Genomic DNA, 25,732 nt, shown 5'->3' on the forward strand with positions numbered 1-25,732 from the left:
CTTATGGCGTCGCCCGATCGTCCGGTTATTGTCTGTAACCGCCGCTCGTTAAGTCTACCATCCGGCCATAGATTGTGCTCCGTGTAATCAGGACGAATGCACATACGCTTAGATTTACGTCATACGTACGGAAGGAGAGAGAGAGACGGTCGCGCCACAGTGATCGCATACTCTTAGGCTGTGCCGTGCGCCAGGGGGTGCTCTCTAGTACAGTAACAGCACCGTTTTGGCGCGCGCACGCGCGTTCAGAGGGTCGACGGATGGACAAGGATACCGAGTGGCGTTTGCGCTGGGCGGCGGCTGCTCGCTCTCGAAGAAGCCACCCCACCATGCTGGCGCGAGAGGCCGAAGCGCGCCGAGAAGCTGTGCGGCGGCGCCGCGACGACCCTGAAGCACAACAGGAGGCCGAAGCGGCGCAGCAGCGGCGTGCGGACCCAGCTTCGTCCCCACTCTTCATCATTCCCTCAGTCAATATGCCGTTATTTTTTTCCTTCGAATGCGCAGAGTGTGTTCACACGCGCACTCGCGAACAAGTCGCAGCCACTCGCGGCGATCTCTAACTACCAAGCGTGCCATGTTCAAATCAACCAATGTCTGATAGATGGGCTTTCTACGAGCGATGTTTGAGAGTCTTCGATCATTTGCCGAGCAAACAGAAAGCAATTTTTAGCCGTCTTTGATAATATATTGTTATTTCCAGGCCGCGTGCTGCTCTGCATTATTTGGCTCGCGTGTTGTCGGGAGCCTCTAACTGATCAGCAGCGTTTTCTGACTATGCTCAAAAAGTGTGGCAGGGCCCCTTTAAGGCATGCCTCGGCAGACGTGTCTGTGAAGAACATAATTACCAGATTAGGCTCCGATCGTTGTGGAAGTAGCTTCTGACCGTACACCATAGGCTCTCTGTTTGGCCCCGGAAAGAAAAGACTCTCGTCCCAGATGACAATATACTCGTCTCCATCCAAATCAGAACCTGCATAGGAAAAGATGTTGACCTTTTTCGGGTGAACGATGATTAGAAAAGGACTGGTATAAAGCACCCATACGAATCTTTTTCGACAGCAGTTACCATTCACGCATCAAATTAGTACCATGCACTTCGCAGATCTCGCCGACAGTACGACTGTCTACAAGCTCGACTGTTTTCGCTATGTTATGCTACGTACTACACTGTCTAGCGCTATTGCTCACAAATTGCAATCACATCACAGACGTTTACCTAAGCTAATTTCCTCCTTCCAAGGGGGAAGAAATTTTACGACAATGTCATGGTGGCATTGCTGAACGATATGCTTCGTTGAAGAATAGTTTAGTAGTTTGGTCTCTTCTATAAAACGAAATTTTTGTTTTTAGTCTTTTCGAATATGATACTTACTTTGGCTATAGAGCTTAAGTTTGCATCAAATGACTTTAGAACACAATCCTGCTTACATTGCGTAATAATCCGCGGAACACCGCGTGAGGTAGATTTGTTTCATCAATAGCAAACGCATTTCACAATCCACAGCTATATTTCAGCTGCGTAGCGTAAATAAAATTACGAAATACGGGGTAGCTTAAGCAAACCAGTGCTACGATACGGTTTAAGTTTTGTGGTTATTTAAGGGGGCATCAAGAACAAACTAGTGTCGCAGAATATATATACAGAAAACGTCTGAATACGAGGCGGATGCGTATGAGAATTTCGCTGTTGAAATACAACGAACTTTGCTTCTGTCACGCTCATTCTCTAGTATTCACATACCGGTTATTATTAATCAGAGGATCGACTTGCTTTAAATGTAGTTTAGGTGAAGCTGCAGAAATTCGGGGACGTCATCAGTGGAGATAATGTACCTCTCACACCGACATAAGATGCCACCTTACCGCCACCACCTCCAGCACGTACAAGTCTTGTAGGAGACTTGTTCGTTCTACACACCTGCGAAGTGCGCTATGCCACACGCGAAATATCTCCTTAAAAAACGATGTGTTTTGGCTACGATAGCTTCTGAAAATTATGAATATAGCAGTTGTTTGTTTTTCTAAGCTGCGTGTGCGCAGGTATCCTCGACTGATCGATGCAGATATTTTTAGCAATTGTACGTAATCGATGGGGCAAGTGCAGCCCCGTCAGAAACTTCTTGAATACTACGTGCAATTTCCACCTATTGTGGTTCGAACCACTCCCAACAAAGTCATTTACGAGAACACTACTTGCGAACAGAACCCATCATTCCTTAAAGCCCCAGGACGAGATCTATGGGCTCAACCATGACGCCCTAAAAATGTGACGGCTTATAGTGACCTTAATTTTGCCCGTCCAAAGTAAATAAAAAAGCTAACATTCGTATTATGGTTTTGGGGCATAAGATGCCAGATAATATAAAGACGCTGAATTGGGCGGATTCAGAAAATGACCACCTGGTATTTACGTGCAGTGACATCGCACGGTACACTGGCCTCATCACGATGAAAAATCCAGAAGTGGAGCGAGGGTTATGGGAGGTTGCGCCTAAGCATAGACAATCTACACATGCAGGAGGTCAACGTTAAGGAGGCTCTCCCATCTGCACATGCATGTATCAAAGGTTGTCAACTTGCCTGCCATTTCATCAGGATGGGGCCTCCATCCATTTGCTGGGAAAACAATGCAGTCTTTGATGTGATGAAGTGCAGTTACATCAACTGCAGTGAATTTCCTCACGTCGCCAGGATGAAGACACGGACACTTCGTCACCAGCACAGATCCTGTGAAATTGGGAATTTTATATTTCACTACTGAATTATGCAGTCATTTTTCTGCTCATGTACAAGGGAGGAATGAAGAGGATATCAGCGAGGATAACCAAGTTTTGGCTCGATTAACTATCCTACAGTTGGTTTGGGCGGAAGGGGAAGAGGAATAAGAGATACAGGGAAAAAAGGAGGGTAAGAAAGATAGATAGTTTGAGACTACATGGCACGATCTCGCGATGTTCGTTCACAAGTGCTCGTGAAGCCCGGTGGTCCTCAAGAAGCACAAGAGAACTTTCATAGCCTTGTGCGCATGCGAGACCGTCGGCCAAGGTACCAGGAAGTGACTTTAGCGACTGATTGAGGAACTTCTTTCTTTGAATAAATTTAAATACCGAGCACAAGCACGCACTCTGCGATAGGAATAGCGTAAGAAGTTAGAATGGAGGACTAAGAGCTACAACAGTTGTCAAAAATTCACAAGCGCTCCTTGCTTTGAGCGTACTGGTCTGTCGCGTAAACGACAACTTCACTCAACATTAATAGGAAAATTTCCAAGTAAGCATGCGAATGTTCTCGTGGACGAGCAGAAAGGTTGATGATTCCAGAGCTTTATAGGCAATGGTGCAAGGCTTACCAAAAGGAACTCACTTTCGTTTATTCAGCGACGAAATTGAACGTGTTTGTTGGGAATGCTAAGCGTGCGCAAAAGAGAAGAATACCGATAAAGCGTGGTCGAGTTATAGCGTAACAGACAAATGACTGAAAGACAACAGCTGAGTCGGTACTTGTTCGTCATTGTTGTATTTGATTTTGCTCTGTGGGCGAAATCCTTCCAAGTCTGCTCAGAGGGAAGCTAAGTGATCAGAGGTGCGATGGTGTTAAATACGATCTGTTGAAACTGAACAGTTCATAGTCTCTAATACAAGACAATGTCAATATAACAACCCCTAAAAGCTTGCTTTGTCATTATTTAGCTTCGTCAAACAGTACCTACAGCGATTCTGGAAGAGTAGTTCAGTCACTTGTATTTAAATGTTAGCCCATGCATCTGCGCTCTCAGACCATAGCCCACTAATGTACAAAAGCAGGGATGGGCCACTTTCAAACAGTGGTCTACCCACATCTATAACTAAGGCGTGTCGTGCTCTGAACGGCAGCGACATCTAGTGTCGGAGAAGGGCCACTCTTGAGCATGTGTAGAGCCAATGACTGGTCTGCCTTGTATTTTCCGTCCTTTATCGTCGCAGCGGAGATGACGGTTTTGATCATCAGAAGTGCTTCCGTATCGGTGCACTTCATACTATGAACCTCATCCATGCCTTAATTTTGTTCAATTATGTTTATTTTTGTTATTCCACCAAACTATTTTGAGTGCGTTCGATGGCCAAGTCGTTGCTGGGTCACGCTTGACATAGATTAAAGATCAGAAATTCAAGCGAGCCTCGTCGTTGGCGCCGTGCATGCTCAGATGTGTCTTACCTATTTACTACTGCAGATATCGATCGCGGAGTTCCGCTCGCGACGCTCAGTCGTTCTTGGCTTGAGAGTTCACCACGATATACTTAGCGACGCTTCTAAATATATGAAGGGGTTTACCAACCCAAGACCACGATATGTATATGAGGGACGCCGTTGTTGAGGGCTTCTGGACTTTCAAGAACCTAAGGTTCTTTAACGTCCACGGGCCTGAAGTATTTACTCCACAATGCTCCTATAGCTTAAGATCTATGCCAGTTGCTTTTATTGTACTTCAAGATACCTGTCAATACTGTAGTCTCAGGTCCATTGTCATGGGGGCCTTCAGGAGTCAGGGAAGTGTACTGCACGAAAACTTCGCCATAATTCAGCGTCCGGGTCTCATCCAGCACGCCGAACATGTTCCGCCCCATGTCAGGCGGCACAGCTATGCGGGACTTTGACAACAGAGACTCTGGAACAGACAAAATGGTACGTTCCTGAAAAAGTGCCTTGCGTACAGCTCTATCTTTTGCATCATTTTTTGCAGTCAAAGTCAGTACATTACAAAGGCAAGCAAGTATACCAGAGCAGATGGCGTCTGAACAACCTTCAACTAGCATAATCACCGGATTTACGCTTAGCTGTAATACACTACTTTTTAGATTACAATATGTGCAGCCCTGAACTGCCACATCACGTCTCTGCTTACTATCACAGATAAAGGCACTAGGATCTTAAGAAAAACCACCACAGAAAGGAAATAGTGCCTCTTGTTCAAGCATGAAGATTAATGACAAAAAAACTTGGTTAATCAAGTCTACATAAACAGAAGCTTTCAAGAGGCTGCAAGGACGATTGTCTTCTACTAACATAACGAGAACTGCCAGCAAGTGCAGTATGCCACTCACACTTTGGGGTCTACTCGTTAGAGAATTGAAGCAGCTGAAGGGTTTATTTTCATAAGTACGTAGACAAACTACAGAAAAGGGACACTAAACTGAATCAACGAATTCCTGTATATGTAAGGAATTGAGTATCGCGAATTTCACCTTCATGCGTCTGTAAATAAAGCAGGAAATGGAAGCACAAGTCGCATTCTTATATTTCGCCTGAAATCAACACGCATGACATCACTGAATTCAAAGCGCAGGTTTGCTATTTTCGAGGCTTAGCTTCCACAGAATTTCTCAATACTTCATTGTTTTTTAGAGTGCCATTGACGAAACATACGCAATTCATTTTTACTGAATAGGAAGTCCGTAGGAATATACAAACGTAGGTAAAATTCATGACATAAGGGCGTTTTCTGAGGGCATTCGAAAGTGGTGTCGCCATCCGTAATATCTTTTAGCGTGTTTTCTCGCTACCAATGAGTCTGCACAACAAGCGGCATGATTTTAGAATTTTAGAGGATTTTCGTAAAATCAGAGAAATCAGACAATTTTAGTGCTCATTTAGTGTAATTCTTGGAAGGCAATATTGTCGTGCAAAGGATACAAGATGACTTAAGTTATCACTGGCCGCTGTATTGACTTTGAAGCTGCACAAGCAAAAAATAAGTATTTATCCCAATGAAAAGTACTCAGTGGGAGAGCTAAGATAAAAAGGCTTATTTGTAGTTTAAGCATCGGCTGTGGAAGAAAAGAAGTCACTGAAGGTCATGTACCGCTATGGGGCTGCTACTGTCGCTCACCCATCGATGTCCTGTACACCGCGAAGAGCATCGAGCGCACGAAGGGGTCCCGAGTAAGAGAGAAGCCGTATCGTGCCAGCTGATTAAACGGGAGCGCAGAGCCCACGTAGGTGTCGAGGACCTGGAGCGCGCTCCTGTCGCAGACGAGGGATTCTGTGAGGAGCGTGACCATGTGCTGCTGCAGGCAGAAGAACATGCGGCTCGGCACCCCGAGCTGTTCCAGGAGTGTGATCAGCTGCCGGTTGAGAAAGACCACACCTGTGATGAAAAAGACTCGGCTGCACTGGCGACTGCATGTAGTAATGTTTTGCAACACTTCTCCACTCCGAGTTATTTGACCTCCTGTGGTCTTTAGAGCGGCACTGTCTAACAGTTGATACCGCAAGAACTCGCTACTGCGTGGGGTCATTCCGCTGCAAGCCCTTTATTACAGGGACACTATGTTAGGTGCGGCGATGGCGTAGTGGTTAGAGCATCCGCCTCGCATGCAAAAAGTCCGTGGTTCACATCCCCGTGCCGCGCAGTTCCCAACCGGATAAAAAAAATCCGCGTGGTGATGGAACTGCATTAAGAGGCCTGGGGTGCGGCCTCACCGGTAACCACCGCCAGGAACGCACTCCCTCACCAGAGAAGGATTGGCCACCCTGGTTCAGTATCTGGCCACTACCTCCCACATGCATACGTCAAATAACTCGCAGCCCTCAGTCCCCAGCAGCTGCGAAGCAACTGACCACGGCAGTGGTCAGACCTGCAACGCATCAGAGGGTGCTAAGAATCTCTGGATCTGGACAGGCCGCCATTGAAACCTGAACTTGGCAACATTTAACGCTAGAACTTTGTCTAGTGAGGGAAGTCTAGATGTACTATTCGAGGAGCTAGAGGGTGTTAAATGGGATATAATAGGGCTCAGTGAGGTTAGGAGGACAGATGAGGCCTATACGGTGCTACAGAATGGGCACGTCCTTTGCTATGAGCGCTTGACTGACAAGCGAACTGGGAGTGGGGTTCCTAATTCACAGAAACATAGCTGTCAACATAGAGGAATCCTATAGCATTATTGAAAGGGTGGTAGGTATTGTAATTAAACTCAATCAGAGATACAAGATGAAGGTGGTACAGGCTTACGCGCCTACATCCAGCCATGATGACGCTTCAGTTGAAAGCTTCTATGAAGACATGGAATCGGCAATGAGTAAGGTAAAAACACAGTATACTATGCTCATAGGAGACTAATGCAAAGGTAGGGAAGAAGCAGGCTGGAGACCAGGCAGTAGGAGAATATGGCATCGGTACTAGAAACGCCAGAAGAGAGCTACCAGCAGAATTCGCAGAACACAATAATTTGCGGATTTGGAATACCTTCTACCAAAAACGAGAAAACCGCAAGTGGACATGGAGGAGCCGTAATGGCGAAAATAAGAACGAGATAGACTTTAATGAGTGCACACCCAAGCATCGTGCAGGATGTGGAAGTGGTTGGCAAGGTACGATGCAGTGACAACAGAATGGAATGACACGGTCTCGAATTCACCTAGACTTGAGAAGGAACGACAGAAACTGCTACGCAAGAAGCCAATCAGTAAACTAGCACTGAGAGGGAAAGTACAGGAATTCAGAATCTCGCTTCAGAACAGGTATTCGGCTCTTAGTGAGGAAACAAACCTTAGCGTTGATACAATGAATAATCTTACGAGTATCATTACGGAGTGTGCAGTGGAAGTTGGCGGCAGAGTAGTTAGACAGGACACTCGCAAGCTTTCCCAGGAAACGAAGAACCAATTTAAGAAGCGTCAAATCATGAAAGTCTCAAGTACAACAGACAAAATAGAACTAACTGGCAGAGCTTTCGAAGTTGATTATTAGGCGTAAGGTATGCGATGTAAGAAGGTATAACATGGAGAGAATTGAACACGCTCTGAAAAACGGAAGAAGCGTCACAGCAGTGAAGAGGAAACTTAGGATAGGCAAAAGTCGGATGTATGCACTAAGGGACAAAGAAGACAAAATAACTATCAATATGGATAGGATAGTTAAAATAGCGGAGGAGTTTTGCAGAGATCTGTACAGTAGCCGAGACAACCACGACCTTAATACTATAAGAACTAGCAGTAACCCAGATGACACCCCACCAGTAATGATAGAAGAAGTCAGAAAAGCTTTAGAGAGCATGCAAAGAGGCAAAGCTGCTGTGAGGATCAGGTAACATCAGATCTGCTGAAAGATGAAGGACAGATTATGTTAGAAAAACTATCCACCCTGTTTACGAGGTGTCTCCTGACGGGAAGAATACCAGAGTCTTGGAAGAATGCTAACATCCTAATACACAAGAAAGGAGATGAAAAGAACTTGAATTACAGGCCGATCAGCTTGCTCTCTGTAGTATACAAGCTATTTACAAAGGTAATTGCTAACAGAGTAAACATTAGAATTCAATCAATCAAAGGAACAAGCAGGATTTTGAACAGGCTACTCAACAATCGACCACATTCAACCTATCAATCAGGTAATAGAGAAATGCCCAGAATATAACCAACCACTATACATAGCCTTCATAGATTACGAGAAGGCGTTTGATTCAGTAGAAATATCAGCCGTCATGCAGACGGTGCGGAATCAGGGCATCGATGAAGTATATATAAACATCCTGGAAGAAATCTACAGGGGATTTACTGCTACCATAGTGCTTCATAAAGAAAGCAACAGAATACCAATCAAGAAGGGTGTAAAGCAGGGGGACACAATCTCCCCAATGCTATTTACCGCGTGCTTACAGGAAGTTTTCAGAGGCCTAGAATGGGAACAGTTAGGCATGAGAGTTAATGCAGAGTACCTTAGTAACCTTCGCTTCACCGATGGCATCACATTGCTGAGTAAGTCAGGAGAAGAATTGCAACTCATGATTACGGAGTTAGACAAGGAGAGCAGAAAGGTGGGTCTTAAAATTAATCTGCAGAAAACGAAAGTAATGTACAACAACCTCGGAAGAGAGCAGAATTTTGAGATAGGTAATAGTGCACTTGAAGTTGTAAAAGACTGTCTACCTAGGATGGGTAATAACCGCGGAGCCGAACCACGAGGCTGAAGTAACTAGAAAAATAAGCATTGGGTGAAGCACATCTGGCAAGCACTCTCAAATTATGACAGGTAGATTGCGACTATCCCTCAAGAGGAAGGTATATAAGAGCTGTATCTTGCCGGTACTTGGCTACGGAGCAGAAACCTGGAGACTTACAAAGAGCGTTCAGCTGAAATTGAGGACGACGCAGCGAGCAATGGAAAGAAAAATGGTAGGTGTAACCTTAAGAGACAAGAAAAGAGCAGGACGGATTAGGGAACAAACGGGGGTTAAGGATATTATAGTTGAAATCAAGAAGCGGAAATGGATATGGGCTGGGCATGTAAAGCGTAGACAGGAGAACCGCTGGTCATTAAGGGTAACTAACTGGATTCCCAGAGAAGGGAAGCGGGTTAGGGGGAGACAGAAGGTTAGGTGGGCAGACGAGATTAAGAAGTTTGCGGATATAAATTGGCAGCAGCAAGCATAGGACCGGGTTAACTGGCGGAACATGGGAGAGGCCTTTGTCCTGCAGTGGCCGTAGTCAGGCTGATGATGATTATGTTTAGAACAGACGTCCAATGTTGATTACCTGTGACTGCAATATTAACAGTGTCGTTGCATTATAAAATCTGAAGTGTTACGTCCGCGGGCAAGCGCTATAACCCCTGCTCCACCGCGGCGGACAGTATCGTTTCAGTGATGTAAGAAAAGCATATTGCATTTACGAAAGCAAGTCAACTATGGAAGCGCAAACAATCACCGAGTCCAGTTTCATCCTACATGCACAAGCTCTCTCTGCGAGTTTTTTTACGACACCGATTGCATGAACACATCTTCGAGTAATGCCAGAGTATTTCGGTAAAAATATTTGAAATAAACGCACGTCAAACCATTTACAAGTTCATGATTGCATGGAGAGCCCTAAAGTACGTAATAGATGAAGTTGATTATTTATTACTATATATTATTACAATTTCGCACATAAACTGCCACTAATGCTGTACCATAGTAGTGAAATGTGTTGATGCATCACGTTGATGAGAACAGGGTGTATATAAATACAAGACCTTATGTGGAGGTTAACAAACCATGGATGTAAACTTTGGTAGTTTGTTCAGAGCCATGGTTTTCTTTGGAAGATTTATTACAAAGTCTACTTTGTGTTCTTTCTCATTCTCTTACTCAAGGCTTTATTGGAAGTTTATGTGTGAACCATGTTCAGAACATGCTTGCACTTCAACAACTAGAACTGTACGAGGATGAAGGACTCCCTCGAGCCATTGCCAAATGGCTTTTCCCTTCACCTCCAATCTCGTGTGCTGTAGTGAATCAAATATAAGTGGGAGGCTCCGCAAACCTAGCTGGCGTTGTATATAATTCTTTTAAAGGGAGCAATTTTATTATTTAGCAATATTCAGGAAACGTTGTAAAGCTATAAGGTTCTATGCAGGGAAGTATGAAAGAAAGGTTGACCAACCACTGATTTCATATCTTAAGCTTGGTTTAGTTCTGATTGCTGATCAAGCTAAGTTTTTAACTAAAGGGCAAATTTAACGCAACTGACAACGATGTATGTGGTCTGTATTTCATTTGTCGCTTTCCGTCACTACTGAAGTCGTGTAAAGAGACATGGGGCACTTACGGGGAGCGGAAATTTTGATCACTTCGATGTATTCAGAGTTGACGCAGTTGAACTTGCGCATGCTCGCCCGGAGAACCAGCTGGCGACCAGGAAGTGATGGATTGAGGCAAAGCATGCCTTTGTACCCAGCGTAGCGTATCTGAATGGCTGATGGCGTTTCAAGAAACTTCAGCTTCTTGTGCACCTACCAAAAAAAAAACGAAATCGTAATTCATATTTCAGCCACTACGGAAGTAGAGACACACTTAGAGTGCTTAGTTGCGTCCTTATACACTACACACACGTATACTAAACATGAGAATGAGCGTATTTGTGGCAGAGAAAAAAAAACAGCTCCCGCCTTGTGAAATATAGATCATGCAGAGATGCGGCCAAGTGATTAGTTTTATTTCACAAAATTTTATCTGGCTTGCAGACCCTTTCAAAACGGATTTCTCATTCAGTCCTAATGGGTGACCTAGCTATATTTAACCAAGGGTGATAAAATACAATATTGAAGTCAGATGAGTGAAATCAGCTGCATCTTACTGACAACCACCTTGAGGACTACTTAAAGTTTTAAGTTTTGTAATAAACTAATTTGTTGGGCGATTTAGCTAAAGAACTGAATATTGGCTTTATACAAGAAATGAGGCTTTAAAGTACGAGAGAATCTTCAAAAACACCCTATTCATTTTTTTGCGACAAAGAAAGTAACTCAGTTTTTTCCAAGCTGCAAAGAAAGCCCACAAAACAAAATCACCGCCCAAGCACTCCGCACAAATGATTAACCAGTGAAAGCTGAAAGGTGCGGCTTCGGTTTTCATCAGTGGGTTCAACCTGACGCTGCACCGAAGCCTTTCACAATTATTGGTTACAGGATCGTGCTTCTTAGTGAGGTTAGACACGTTTGGCTTGGGTTCACCACAGTGTATTTCACATGCCACGCATTGTGCCTCGCATGATCATGGAAGTGTGATGAGCGGTTGAATGCGCTTCGAAATGCGTCAATCTCAATGGCTTCGGCTGCGACCGCCTGTGGTTCAAGAGCAATTGAAATACCACTGGAGAAACTCCTGCCGAAAACGGGCGTTCGCCCCTGCGAACGCGTTGTAGTTATCGTCACGTCCACGCTGTCGTGCCCGCAACAATGCGCGTTCAGCGCAGCGTTTTTGCAAGCGTTTGAAATCGCAAGTTATCTCGGCGGCGTGGTTTGCACGATCCGCCCGCCACCGCCGCTTGCATTCCCGTTCGCACTTTAGGGTGGCTTGAAAGGCTGCTAAATCATCGATATGCAGTTCCTGCCAGTCTAATTTTCATCCAATAATACCTAGAGGAGAATCTGGCGCTAGTGCCCACACGGGCTCGTTCACCGGCGCTTGTACCCCCACGAGAGTTACCGGAAGTACATGCTCCAGATCTGTTTCGAATGGATCACGTTATTGACATTCGCGATGCTTGTTCGCAGAGAGTAGTACAAAGTGATATGAAGTTATACTTCTTTGAAACTTGCTTTGTTCTTTTGTACGCAAACTCTACTGCAAAAATTTTTGCGATTATGTGGTAGACGTGAAGGCCAAACCTCATAAGCGCGAAAATGCACGCGACAGCGACAAGCGACGCGACGTAGATCGGCTTCGCGCGATCAGTCGCTAGCGCAGGCAAACCTCATTCACGCGACGGCTTCGGCGAGCGAATTCCACTGTTGCTGGCATGAGGCCGTCTACTCGCACCAAGAAAACCGCGTAGCGAGCGGTATGCAATTTAAAAATAAGATATATTGTTGTGTAATGAAACGAAAAGTGTTTATTATTGCCTTGCAGCACTTTTTTATATGCACATGCGTAATAAACATTGCGTTATTTCTTGTTGCGCATACGTAACTCGGGCAGGGTCACATGCACCTATGTAGTCTGTTTTTTCAGGTATTTCGCTATTGGCTGCTTGAGCCCAGCACTTCCGGGCGATGAGCGACGGTTTCCAAATCTGGAGAACCGAGCGATCGCGCAAAGACGAGCACGCGACCCGTCGCGCGAACACCCTGTTTTGTCGCTCATAGCGTCGCTCGTCACTGTCGCGTGCATTTTCGCGCTTATGAGGTTTGGCCCTGAAACCTGGAGAAATCAAAACACCAGGGTATGCATTACTCTGCCTTTTAAAGTTAGCATCAAGATATAATCAAATTTTTACAGCACTTGAAAACAAACCTTGTTTTGCCCTCAAAAGGACGCATTATTCATTCATGAAAATAACGGTTCAGTATTAAGTGAGAAACGCCTAACATTTCGTCTGCTAAGATGCTTGGTGCGTCTGCCCCAAACGCATCTCTCGTTTTGTTGCGAAGTCCAGTCAGTGGAGCTTGAAAGTTAGTCTACTTAGCTTCGTCGTAATTTTGCAGTCTAGTTAAATGAGTTTTGGCAAGAAGCGATTATGAAAACACGTGAGCTCTACGCATTATTCTGCACTGGCGCGGGACACTTCATCTATGCACAGCGGTGACTGGAAGACACCTCGCTTGAACTGTCGAATACAACATGTAAAACTCCAACGGCGCAGCAATTCTAGAGACCTAGTGGTCTTCAGCCTTTCCTAAAGACTATGGCACTGCTTCTGTGCTTTGCACCACACCCCTCTACCCACTCTGCACAGAGAATGAAACTCAAACTAGAAAAAGATCCGCAGACTGTACACTCGCTAACACAATCTAATCTGAAGGTTGTACTACCCATATGAAATTCACATGGGGGTACAGGATTGCAGCGCCAGACTCCTCTCTAGGTATTATTGTATGAAACTGTGTTGCCGGCACGTGGCATCCCGGGACTTTTTTTTTGTTCCCGGACAGCACCATGTCCATGGCTTACCAATGTCGAAGGTCTCAGTAGAAACTAATGCAACCATGCTCGGTGCCATGACGATGGTATAATAATATCGGTCGATAAACTTGGAACAACAGGGGTCAAAAAACATGCCACAAGCATCAAAGCTCACTAAAGATTGAAGCGCGACTATGGGAGGAGAGGCCAAACAACGAAAAGCGAAAACTTGGTATATATATATATATATATATATATATATATATATATATATATATATATATATATATATATATATATATATATATATGTACGTATATATTTTAGATAGTGGTAATATTATACATTTCAAAATTATTAAATTTACAGTTTGTCTGAACGCTTCGCTAAATGGTGGATTGCCTCTTTTTTAGCCGAGTGCCATAAAAGGTGGGCGTATCCAGGCAATACGCCATCAGGGCTTGTGCTTAGTTCGGCGAATAGCCGGGTCAACTGGGCATCACTCACTTCTGTGGTGGTTTAGTGCGTACAATCCGTAGTTTACTTGCTTATGTGCGGTACCCTGGCGTGATATTTCTGAGCTGAACTAATTGATTGATATGTGGGGTTTAACGTCCTAAAACCACCATACGAGTATGAGAGACGCAGTAGTGGAGGGCTCCGGAGATATTGACCACCTGGGCTTCTTCAACGAGCACCCAAATCTGAGGACACGGGCCTACAATATTTCCGCCTCCATCGGAAACGCCGCCGCCGCAGCCGGGAATGACAAGAGGTACTTGGAAATATACTGGTGCTAGCGAGTTGTACTTCATAAATATTATTTTGAGTATTCAGTTTTACTGCACTTATGCTGCATAAAATCTTTTACTGCACTTATGCTGCATTTTTAAGTCACTTTATGCTGCATAAAATGATTTGTAACAGCAATGTTCTCACGCCCACCGAAGCCTTCAAATTAACAAATTGAAGTACGCACAAAATGCAGTCAATTTTCTTTCCAGTCACATTGTTATGCAAGATGAATACGAGTGCCTTTTGATTTGCAGTCGCAGTTGACCCAAAAAGTGATGAAATTATTTCCAGAAAAACTTTGTAGATGGAATATGCAACAAGATAGATAGGTGGTAGTGCATCTTCTAGCATATCGATGCATAAAACACAGCACCATTACGTTGAACGGGCACCTTTGTATGTTACCCGGCTGAATGACAGTATCATCGTGAGAAGCACCAAGAACGAATGAACAGTGCGAAAAAAATTGCTGCACAGAGGAACGACGCAGCTGTTGTCTGCCGTTACTGTAACTCTCTGAATAAACCATGCTGATACAGCTTGCAGAAAACGGCACAACAAAAATAACACCAACACAGGCGGTACTTGCAATGATACTATTCCTCAAACACCACTTGCCCAACATTGAACTATAATATCACTTAGGTACCGGGAAATCGGGGCATATACCAAAGTTACCTCAAAAGCGCTTTGTCTAGTATACAGATAGGTGGTCTAACTATGAAAAAGTCTTTAGGTAGGTGGACATGCAGCCAATAGATTTACTGGGCCACTGTAACAAAGCAATACTTTTAACTAGTTTTTCAAGCAGCGATACTGCCTCTACCGAATAGGTGATCTGCCATCCACATCACCAGTGAAGCCAGCTTCTACTAGCAGTGAATTTCAGATCGTGTATGTTACTCGACATATAATGCTGCCGGGGGCTCTGAATTAACAAAGCTAATGTAGCAGAACGGCACCGGCACGTTAATTAGGATGTAGAGAGTCCGATACAGTCACTTTCAACAGCCGAATAGTATTCAAGCCAGTAAAACTGAGAAGTTCGCGAGCGAAATGCGCGTTACGTGATGTCAAATTGTATTCTTAACAAAAACGTTTTTCGAGCGCGTTTTCTACATTTTTAATAGGCATTGAATCTTAATGATGGACATATGCAACCCAAGTATGAGAAAACGTGACGTGACCGTGACGTGGGTAAAATTTAGCAAATCAAGATGAGCTAGCAGTACAAAAGGAGTGTAGTTTCCAGTCTTAGGCGTAGCTGCCCAATGCCCAAAACGAGAGTTGAAAGAAACTGAATGAAAGGGACAACAGCTTTGCAGCCCGACAGCTTTCACGACTTAAAATAGGCTAGATTTCTCTAGGAACCTATGCATGCTCCAGTGAATAATGCTAAAGGAAAGATTTTTTTTCTTTTTCTTTCACTTCATCTTAATTATAAACTTCAACTGTGACTGCAATTGTTAAGTGCTGACATACCATGCGGTCGACGCTAGTGCGATGTGAAAAATACGAGGGTTTTCACTGTTCTTACCGATAGAAGCAAGATAAAGGCCATTACGGCATATGGCAGTGAACATCCCGTTACACAACAAACACGCGCACAAAATGCCCTAGAGACTTACCAAATAGCCCGCAAGATCGTTTTAGGCAGGATAAAAGCCACTGCAGGTGTGCTCACCTCTCCAAGCAGTTCTGCAGAAATCATGCCAATGCCATCAGAGAAAATGTACTGCTCGTTTGTCGCAGAGTTTTTCCTTCCTTTAATATCTGGGACTTCCAGCACAGAGTCACTGAGGAGGGGAACTTTCACGGATTCTTCTGTAGATGAGAAACACTGGCCCATGCGTGCCATTTTCTTTGCAGTGCTCGAAATACCACTGAAGTCACCCATCCAGTAGCGGATCATATCGGTGCAGTACCCCTCGCCATCCTAGAAACAAATGGTGGCAAAAACAAAAAAGAAAAAAAAACTGGTACAACACAGTATGTAAAACAAGTAAGGTGACGCATTGCACCCCAGCTTCTCAACTCCACCCCCTCTCCAGTCCCTATGCTTAACAGAACGGCGATCCGCATTCTCAACAGGCAAGCCACACTGCTGCGGTGACCCCAAATTGAGTTATACTAGACCCTGGCTCAACACTACATCGACTTGGACGGACACTTCAAAGGACAAATGTATACAATGAAAAGACATGCGGTATGATGTATATAGATAAAAGCAAGTTACGCTGCTAGACTACCTTATCGATTCATGCGGGAGTTGCTCAGTGCGATTCATACGAAGATTTCAAACCCACTTGTTTTACCACATTATTTGATTAACTGTATTAGCGTCTGATGAAAGTGTCTGGTATGAAAACAGGAGAGCAGTATTATATACAGGAGGAAGACAAAATCAACTAATGAAAATATGTTCCTGCTTTGCTAGTTTAGGCTTAAAATGAATCAACTTCTTAGACATGCTAGAATGGCATCAAACCTCCCATGCTACAAGCGAAGGCTTTTTTCGTCGGCCTGCATCCCCCTTTCACACAGAGTAACAAAAAAAGTTTAACTTTGTTAATTTACATGGCCTTTGTGCCCGACAAAGGGACGTCGTGACAAGTACGCTTGGATTAAGTTGTGTTATGTGTCAAAACAGGTTGAAATTTGTTACGCCAGCGCGTCGGAACTCTAAGTGCATTCCATCGAATAAAGATAATAAGTAATGATGTCTAAGGCTAGATGGAATTAAAGACGGTATGGAAATCGCTTTGCGTGCCCGTGGTAAGGGATTTCTGACTAAGTTGCTAGGCCAGTGCAGAATTTGCTGAAACATTTGTTAGACGCCCGCAAAAGATAAGCTCTTGAGAATGTACTGAGCTCAGTATTATGACCATACCATCGTAAAGTTACGAAATGTATTTCAAGAACCACTCACCACAGCATAGAACCATGCGCCATGATCTCGTAGTTGGCTGCACGATGAAGCCAGAAGCTTGAACAGCCTGTCTCCCACGGACAGACCGTTCCGTAGAGTGTCGGTGACAACCCTTTCAATTGCCATATGCCGGCAGGAGCCAGACATGAGCGAGTACGACAAGTGCTGCAAATTGTCGTCACGAAAGGACACGCGTAGCGAGTACTCAGGGTCGAACTTGCGGAGGATCCTGTTCTCGTTGTGAAGCTGGGGAGGGAGAAAGATCACTTTGGACGGAGTCACTATAGAACGCCGAACCAAGCGTGTTCCACTCGGCGTCTTAGGAAGGTGAAGAGGGACCCCGCAGAATTTCTTATACAGCTTTGGTAGACAATGAACGATATCTACAACCTCGTGTTCCTCGATAGCGCTGCGGATCGCAAAAAGAGCGGCCTCGAGAGCAGCGCTGTTATGGAAGGCAAAGCCAACCAAGTCCTCCTCGAACTGTTCCAACTTGTCCCGAGCAAGCAAGGCCATCTGAGAATATCCATTATTTCCTTGCTGTAAAACCGCGGTCAACGCATAACAAGCGGAGAACCCAATACGCGGCTTAACCTTGCTACTACACCGCTTCTTGATCTCTTTCAGCTGTGAACCAATTTTGCTGGTCATCATAGGAGAGTACTGAAAAGTTGTTTCCCGCTTGCAACGGGCTGTTAGACAAATGATCGCTTGTCGTCCTTTCAGTTTGTTCTTTATGCTCAACTTGATGACAGAGCTTGCACCAATGTCGCAGCTGCGCATCAGCCAAAAGCAAGTACATCCCAGCTGAAAAACTCTATTGAACCATGCGTGGTCAGTGCTATCACTGGGCATGTCCCATCCACTGGAACTTTTTGATCTTATATAGAGCAACGGTGGGGTGATGATCTGAAGGTATATGCCTATGGCATCTTGTTCTCTTTCGACCTCGTTCACAACAACCCTAAATATGCTGCCATACGGTATCTCCAGCTTGAACTCGCTGGAAACGGGCCTGCATCCCTGACGGTGATTCAACGAGAGCATCACTTGCAATAATCTCTCGTCATGCTTAAAAGTGCAGGAGATTGTGTAAGCTGGAAGGCCTTCATCAGAATAAATCACATGGCTTTGAGCGAACACGCAAAGGTCTGTGAACGTTCCAAAGGAGAGAGTCTCCAGTGGTGTATGTGTCTCGTATGGGGTTGTACCGCGCCAGAAACCACGCCAAAAACCGCGCTCTCGGTCTGGGCTCAGCCACTGAAGACACCCCTTGAACGGAACAACCTTGCCCAGATGACACCACTGCTGAGCTATGCTGGAGCATATAGAAGATAGCTCGCTATCGGAGGCTGTGCAGTCCAACAACTTAATTGTGCACATAGCTTGGAACAGCTTCTCCTCCGAGTGAATACCAGATTCCACCACAACATCACTCACGTGGAAACTTGCTCTTTGGGGCAAGTCAATTGTGCTGAAGAATCGCCCATACAGCGAAACGTAGTTTTGAGGTTCGCCACCCTGATCTTTCCACACAACGAGAAAAGACAGGTGGTCTGCCATGTCTTGGACAGCTCCTGAAATAGTGCAAAAAAGAAAAGCCTTGGCGCTGATGAAAGTTTTCATGCATATGAGCGCACGAGCTTCTGCGTAACACGTAATCGCACTCACTAGAGCCTGCTAACTCATTCCGCTTCCGTCAGACACACCAGACTATCGAACATTTATGCTAATTTAAGAAAGCCATGGTGGGACGTTCAAGTGTGTTTTCTTTGCCGGTCATATGCGGAAGCACCTATATCAACTTTGAAGGCTTTATAGTTACCTTCGCCACGAGACATTGTCCGTAACCGACTGACGAGCAAGTACATTACAGGTCATCTTACTTCACGACAGAGTGTCAGAACTGCTGCTAAAGAGGGAGCACCATTTTCGCTAGCACAAATCACAAATAAATCTAGTGCTCCCAACGTGCGCATGTACTGAAATGTAAAGAGCGTCTACACATCCCTCGCTGCGTTATTGTCGTCAGTAACGATCGACGAAAGTTTGAAAAGTTTAACGTCAGACATCTGATATCTGTAAGCAGCACCGTTCGCACAGGCCGGTATTTCATAATAAACAAAATTCGTTATTTAGCACAAACAATTTATGAATGTTAACTGTATCTATCTGAAATATTCTCACGATTGCACCGCTTGAGATATTTGCCGTCAAAGATGTAGCAAAATGATCCCTCTACTATGACAATATTTTCTTTGTTTAAACTAGCAAGTCCATTTTGTCATACAATTTTGTATATTTGAAGCACGTCTACCTCGCAGTTTTGCGATACGAGTTCGCAGAGTGACCCGTCTTTCAGCTGCCCAAGGGATAAGTAACGCAAATTTATCCACTCATATTCAATTGCAACACCTGTGGTTAAGATAGTTAAAAACCTAATGTAAGAAACTATTGGTTAATTATGAGTATCCTTTCCTGCGAAAATAATGCCCATCTCTGACAAAGGCAGCTGAAAGTGTTTAGCACTGTGAGAATATCCGCCTAAATGAAATTATATAAACAAAATATATGAAGTTATATAAACAATATATATATATATATATATATATATATATATATATATATATATATATATATATATATATATATATATATCGCCACCTAGAGTTGGGAGCCGGCAAGCCCTAGCGAGCCGGAAAAGCCTAAGAGAACGAAGAAGTGTGGTTAGCGCTTCGTTTGAAGATACACGCTCGTGTCTTTCTGCCCCGCTTTTCCTATCTTGTCTCTACGGCTCTTGCTGCGTGACAAACTGGAGGAGGTGCGGGGTAATCCATGCATCGTACCCCTCCACATAGCAAGAACTCCAGCGTCGTACTGGTGGTCGCTCCTGCGGCACCACGTTAGCAGAAGAATCGGAGGGCAATCCCCCCCAGTTTGGACTGCTCGCAAGCAACATGGCAGCTCCGACTAGCCCTACCGACACCAACTTAAGTGATACGAACGGCACAACGCCGCTTCATTGCACCTTACTCGCACCGTGAACGCCAAATCCCTTTCATGGCACTGCACTTGAGGATGTCGAAGGTTGGCTTGTTCATTACGAGTTCGCTACCGTGCACAATTAGTGGGAGGACGCAGACAAACTGCGGCACGTCTATTTCAGTCTTTTGGACGGCGCGCGTGTATGGTATGAGAACCTGGCAGGTATTCTTACATCACGGGAAGACTTCAAACGCCGACTTCTTGGGACATATGCCAGCCCCGACAGTCGGGAGAGAGCTGAGCGTGATCGGCAGTCCCGCATACAACTGCCGAACGAAGGGGTTGCGATGTATGTCGAGGACATGACGCCTCTTTTCCACCGAGCTGACCCCGGCATGCCAGAAGAAAAGAAGGTGTGGTGTCTCATGCGCGCGGGGTGTAAGAGCAGCTTTTCGGTGGGCTTGTGCGCAGTCCACCTAAGACTGACGGAATTTCTCACGGAAGCCGTCACCATCGAAATCACTCTTAGGCACCGGGACCTGTCATACGAACGGCACGTCGATACTTCAACTACGGAGTACTTGAGAGCTTTCGGTGGCCAAATGAATTTTTTCCGAGAGCTCATACGTTCAGTCATCCGCGAAGAACTCCAGAAGCTTTCAGTGCCTTCGCAGCCCACTATCTCTTCGTTGTCCAGCGTTGTCCGAGGTGAAGTCCAGCATGCCTTGAGAGAACCGTCTTTTATGGGGGATTCACAACCACTCAGTAACTTCCCCCGCATATTCTATGCTCAAGCTTTGCGGCAAGCTGTTACACCTGCGATTCCGCATCCCTCCGTGCCGTGGCCCCAGCCATGCTGCAGACGGTCCAAGTGGCGCCATTATACAGCACACCTAGCCTGATCTCGCGGAAATCGGACGTCTGGCGTGCGCCAGATTGATGTCCTCTCTGCTTCCACTGTGGCGAAGCTGGGCATGTGTACCGACAGTGTTCTTACCGACAACTTCGACTACGCGGATGTTCGACGAACTCAACGCCACCAAGGTTTAGTCAGCGGCCCCCTTAAATTGAAGAGTATGTGGCTCAGCAGCGCGGAACTTCATCCTTGCACCAGTCATGCTCCTTGACACCGCGGCGATTTTCTCCTAATCGCCGTACCTATTTGAGCGTGGAACAGGGTTGGTTACACAGTCCACGCAGAAAAACTAACCACAGCGACCTTCGGGGGTGAGGCCGCTCATAATGGACAAGCTGAAGGCCTCCTACCGACGCTTTCGCAAACTGATGGTTTCCCGATAACAACGACATCAGCTGTTTCCGCAAACATTTCATTAGGCATTCCAGTGCTGCTCGACGATCACAAAGTTGCAAAGTTTAAGACGGTGCAATACAGCCATCAAGCAGCCCATGGTCATCGCCAGTGGTCCTTGTAAAGAGTAAGGACGGTACACTTCGCTTTTGTGTCGATTATAAAAAGCTGAATAACGTCACAAAGAAAGACGTGTACCCATTGGCCCGAGGGAACGATTCTCTTGACAGGCTGGGGTGAGCGAAGTACTTTTCCTCAATCGACCTCAGAAGTGGTATTGGCAAATTGAAGTCGATGAACGTGACCGCAAAAAAAAACGGCTTATGTAAATCTTGACGGTCTGTATGAATTCCGAGTGCTGCCATGCAGCCTCTGTTCCGCTCCAGCCACATTCCAACGAATGATAGATACCGTTCTCGCTGATCTCAAGTGAAAAAGTTGCCTCGTATATAGAGATGATGTGATCTTTTCAAGAACGTTTGACGAGCACCTTCGTCGCCTTCGGAGTGTTCTTGAAGCTATACGATCTTCTGACCTTACCCTAAAGCTTCAGAAGTGCCATTTCGGCTACAAAGAACAGAAGTTGATCAGTCACGTTGTGAGCGTAGCAGGCGTTCGTCCCGATCCCCAGAAGACTGCTGCTGGGGCCGCTTTTCCAACTCCGACAGAAAAAAGCATTCGACGATTTCTAGGGCTCCGCGCACACTATCGCTGCTTTATTGAAAACTTCTCTAAGATTACGGAGCCTCTCATTCTTACGCGTAACGACACCCCATTTCTGTACACTGACGAACAAGCGACTGCCTTTGCAGAACTGCAACATCCATTGTCTTCCCCTCCGGTACTTGGTCATTTCGATGAGGACGCTGACACAGAGGTGCGCACTGACGCAAGGAACATTAGTCTCGGTGCTATCCTGGTGCGAACACAATATCAGGGGAATATGAAAGAAAGAATGCAAGTTTAAGATTTTAAAGCAAACTGTATTACAAGAAAAGGTTACACGTCAGTCTTCTGCTGCCTCGCGATCTATCCCAGTTCGTGCCTCGAAACTAACTGCCTTGCCATCGGGTCGGGCCTGACTCGATGGTCGAGAGGGGCTTTCTTCACCCCACGGGGTGCCACACCACTGCATAAAACGCGACGGCAAAATTCTTTGTATTACGTCGCAGAAAACGCGTGATTTCGGACGTATCGAGTTTCAACTGCGCGTTTCACAGCGCCGAAAAGCTATAAACACTGCCTTAAAGACTGTTCGGACACAAAAGGACAGACACGCACATGGAGCGGCTGTGCTCCGACACTGACAACAAGATGGGACTGAACGTGTGATTGCCTACGCGAGCTGCACTTCACGTGCCGAAACCAACTATTCGATGTGAGAGAAGGAATGTCTCGCGGTAATATGGGCGATTACAAAGTTCAGGCCTTATCGCTATGGGCGTCCATTTAGAGTTTTAACTGATCACCACGCTTTATGTTGGTTAGCTAATCTCCGAGACCCCTCGGGGCGATTAGCACGATTGAGTCTGCGACTTCAGCAGTTCGATGTCACAATCGTATACAAGTCGGGTATAAAGCCTGAAGACGCCGACACGCTATCACTAGCACATATGGAATACGACCATACAGCTATAGAAGACGACAGTGCCTTCCTGAGTACTCTCAGTGGGGTGGACCTTCTGCGTAAGCAACGAGCGGACCACGAGTTAAGGCCCATCATCGATCATTTAGAAGGCAGCACCGCGTCTCTTCCTTGTCCACTTTCCCGTACGTTCCCGTCATTTTGCTTACGACACGGCATATTATACAGAAAAAAATTTGTGTTGGCAGCAGATCTTATCTTTTAGTCTTTCAAGACCTTCGTGATGACATCCTATTAGCCTGCTACGATGAGCCGACATCCAGCCATCTGGGATACCCACGGACGCTCGACAGGGTACGACAGCTATATTTCTGGTCAAAACTCGCAGCTTGTGTCATACGCTACGTGAAAGGATGTCGCGAATGTCAGCGTCGAAAGTCACCACCTGTAAAGCCTGCAGGCCTCTTGCAACCCAACGACCCACAACGTACGCCATTTGACCAAGTTGGAATGGATATTCTTGTACTGTTTTCTTTGTCTCACTCCGGAAACAAGTGGATCATCGTCACCACTGATAGCTTGACGCGTTTCGCTGAGACGAAGCCATTGCCACGTGGTACAGCATCGGAAGTCACCCAGTTTTTTATGCACCACATTTTGCTTCGTCACGGAGCCTCGTCAGTCATCATCACTGACCGAGGGACAGTGTTTACGGCAAAACTGTTGGACGACATCTTCAAGCTCAGTTACACGAACCACCGCAAGACAACCGCACCCCCCCCCCCCCTGAGTAACGGCTTAACAGAAAGGCTAAACAAAACGCTGGCGGACATGATTTCTATGTACGTGGATGTGCAGCATAAAACGTGGAACGAGATCATCACTGCCGCAACCCAGGAAACGACAAGGCTCGCATCCTTCTGCCTCGTTTACGGTCTAGACGTGCAAACCATGCTAGACGCAATGATTCCTTGTGACATCAACCTGCACGAGCTACTAACTCCTGATGTCGACGATTACATTCAGCATGCAGAGGAAGCACGTCAATTACCTCGCGTGCACATAAGATCGCAGCAATGTGAAGACTCCCGAAGGCACAATATCCACCATCGACTAGTCACCTAGCAACCTCGTGACCAAGTGTGGGTTTGGACTCCTGTTAGACGGCGAGGTCTGAGCGAGAAACTCCTGAGCAAGTACTTCGGACCCTATAAAATATTACGGCGGTTGAACGAGGTTAACTGGAGTTATTCCAGACGGAGGCTCGGCAACAACGCAGTGCCACTCACCACGAACAGAGGTTGTGCATGTCGCCCGCCTGATTGATGATTGATATGTGGGGTTTAACGTCCCAAAACCACCATATGATTATGAGAGGCCGTAGTGGAGGGCTCCGGAAATTTCGACCACCTGGGGTTCTTTACCGTGCACCCAAATCTAAGCACACGGGCCTACAACATCTCCGCCTTCATCGAAAATGCAGCCGTCGCAGCCGGGATTTGAACTCGCGACGTGCGGGTCAGCAGCAGAGTACTTTAGCCACTAGACCAGCGCGGCTGGGCATGTCGCCTGCCTGAAACCCCATTCTACGTGGTCATACTCGCCTTGTTGTGCCCGGGTAGCAAGCATTCTTTTCTTACGTTAATCGTTGGGTCTCGAACGAACTGTGTTAATGTTTTTTTTTTCTTTCTGATGACCAACCTCAGACTTCTTTTGCACCTGCATATTCCCTGTGCACTATAAATATCGTTTCTCCTTTTTTTTCCTTATCGGCCCTGCTTTCCGCTTGTGTATGAGCATGGAGTTGATGCTCTAATGGGAGGGGGAATAATTCCACCTTGAGTTGGGAGCCGGCAAGCCCTAGCGAGCTGAAAAGTACAGAGAGAACGAAGAAGTGTGGTTAGCGCTTCGTTTGAAGATACACCCTCATGTCTTTCTGCCCCGATGTTCCTGTCTTACTTTCTACGGCCCTTGGTGCGTACCTATATATATATATATATATATATATATATATATATATATATATATATATATATATATATATATATATATATATATATATATATATATATATAAAAAGAACGCTACTTTTACACTGCGTGCTGATGGGCACACTTAGGTAGTTCACCGACTAGGGCATGCTGAGCGTCAAACGCAAGCAAGTGATTGTTAGACTATACTCTCAGTGAAAACTTAAACATGGTGCACAAATGTTGTGACAACGTTAAGTATAAAGTAAAGCAGCCCTCGCGGAATGTAGCTAGGAAACGCATCTGCCCAGCTAACCTTGCCGCGAGCCTTTTACGCTCGAACAGAAAGAAAGGCGTAAAAAGGAAGCCAGGGAGGTTAACCAGATGTTACGTTCCGGTATGAGGGGGGGGGGGGGGTGCAATAACCATGGATGCTACTGTCCTGGTGAACTGGGCGATAGCACGTATTTTCCCTAACAATATTGATTTATTTATATGTGGAGTTTCATGTCCTAAAACCACCATATATCTATTAGACTCTGTAGTGGAAGGCTCCGGAAATTTCGACCACCTGAAGTTCTTTGCAGCGCACCCAAATCTGAGCACACAGCCCAACAGTATTTTCGCCTTCATCGAAAATGCAGCCGCCGCCACCTGTATTTGATCACGATCTGTGGGTGAGCATCCTGAACAATAATAATGAATTACTTCTGTAGGGGTTTTAAATAATAGCCAAACAGTCCTTTGGGCCCAATGCATAATTACAAAACATTATTGCAGTGTGTTTAAGTTTAGTAC

General features: G+C 45.5%; 1 protein-coding gene across 2 annotated transcripts in view; it reads right to left on the reverse strand.

The window, feature by feature from the left end:
• LOC119177102 (uncharacterized) overlaps window positions 1-25,732 on the reverse strand; it is a 39,497-nt gene that overhangs the window by 5,366 nt on the left and 8,399 nt on the right. Inside the window, exons 2-8 of one of the 2 annotated variants that reach the window (XM_037428488.2) lie at window positions 17,086-18,662; window positions 15,841-16,092; window positions 10,567-10,750; window positions 5,867-6,124; window positions 4,475-4,645; window positions 2,581-2,727; window positions 846-970 (exon numbers count right to left, since the gene is read on the reverse strand). In XM_037428488.2, coding sequence (XP_037284385.1) covers window positions 846-970; window positions 2,581-2,727; window positions 4,475-4,645; window positions 5,867-6,124; window positions 10,567-10,750; window positions 15,841-16,092; window positions 17,086-18,648 — 2,700 coding nt within the window. In that variant the 5' untranslated portion in view covers window positions 18,649-18,662. The remainder of the gene's footprint in view (window positions 1-845; window positions 971-2,580; window positions 2,728-4,474; window positions 4,646-5,866; window positions 6,125-10,566; window positions 10,751-15,840; window positions 16,093-17,085; window positions 18,663-25,732) is intronic. The other variant, XM_075878105.1, reaches the window with a different exon arrangement.

Source organism: Rhipicephalus microplus, chromosome X, assembly GCF_043290135.1.
Source record: "Rhipicephalus microplus isolate Deutch F79 chromosome X, USDA_Rmic, whole genome shotgun sequence".
Classification (NCBI taxonomy): domain Eukaryota; kingdom Metazoa; phylum Arthropoda; class Arachnida; order Ixodida; family Ixodidae; genus Rhipicephalus; species Rhipicephalus microplus.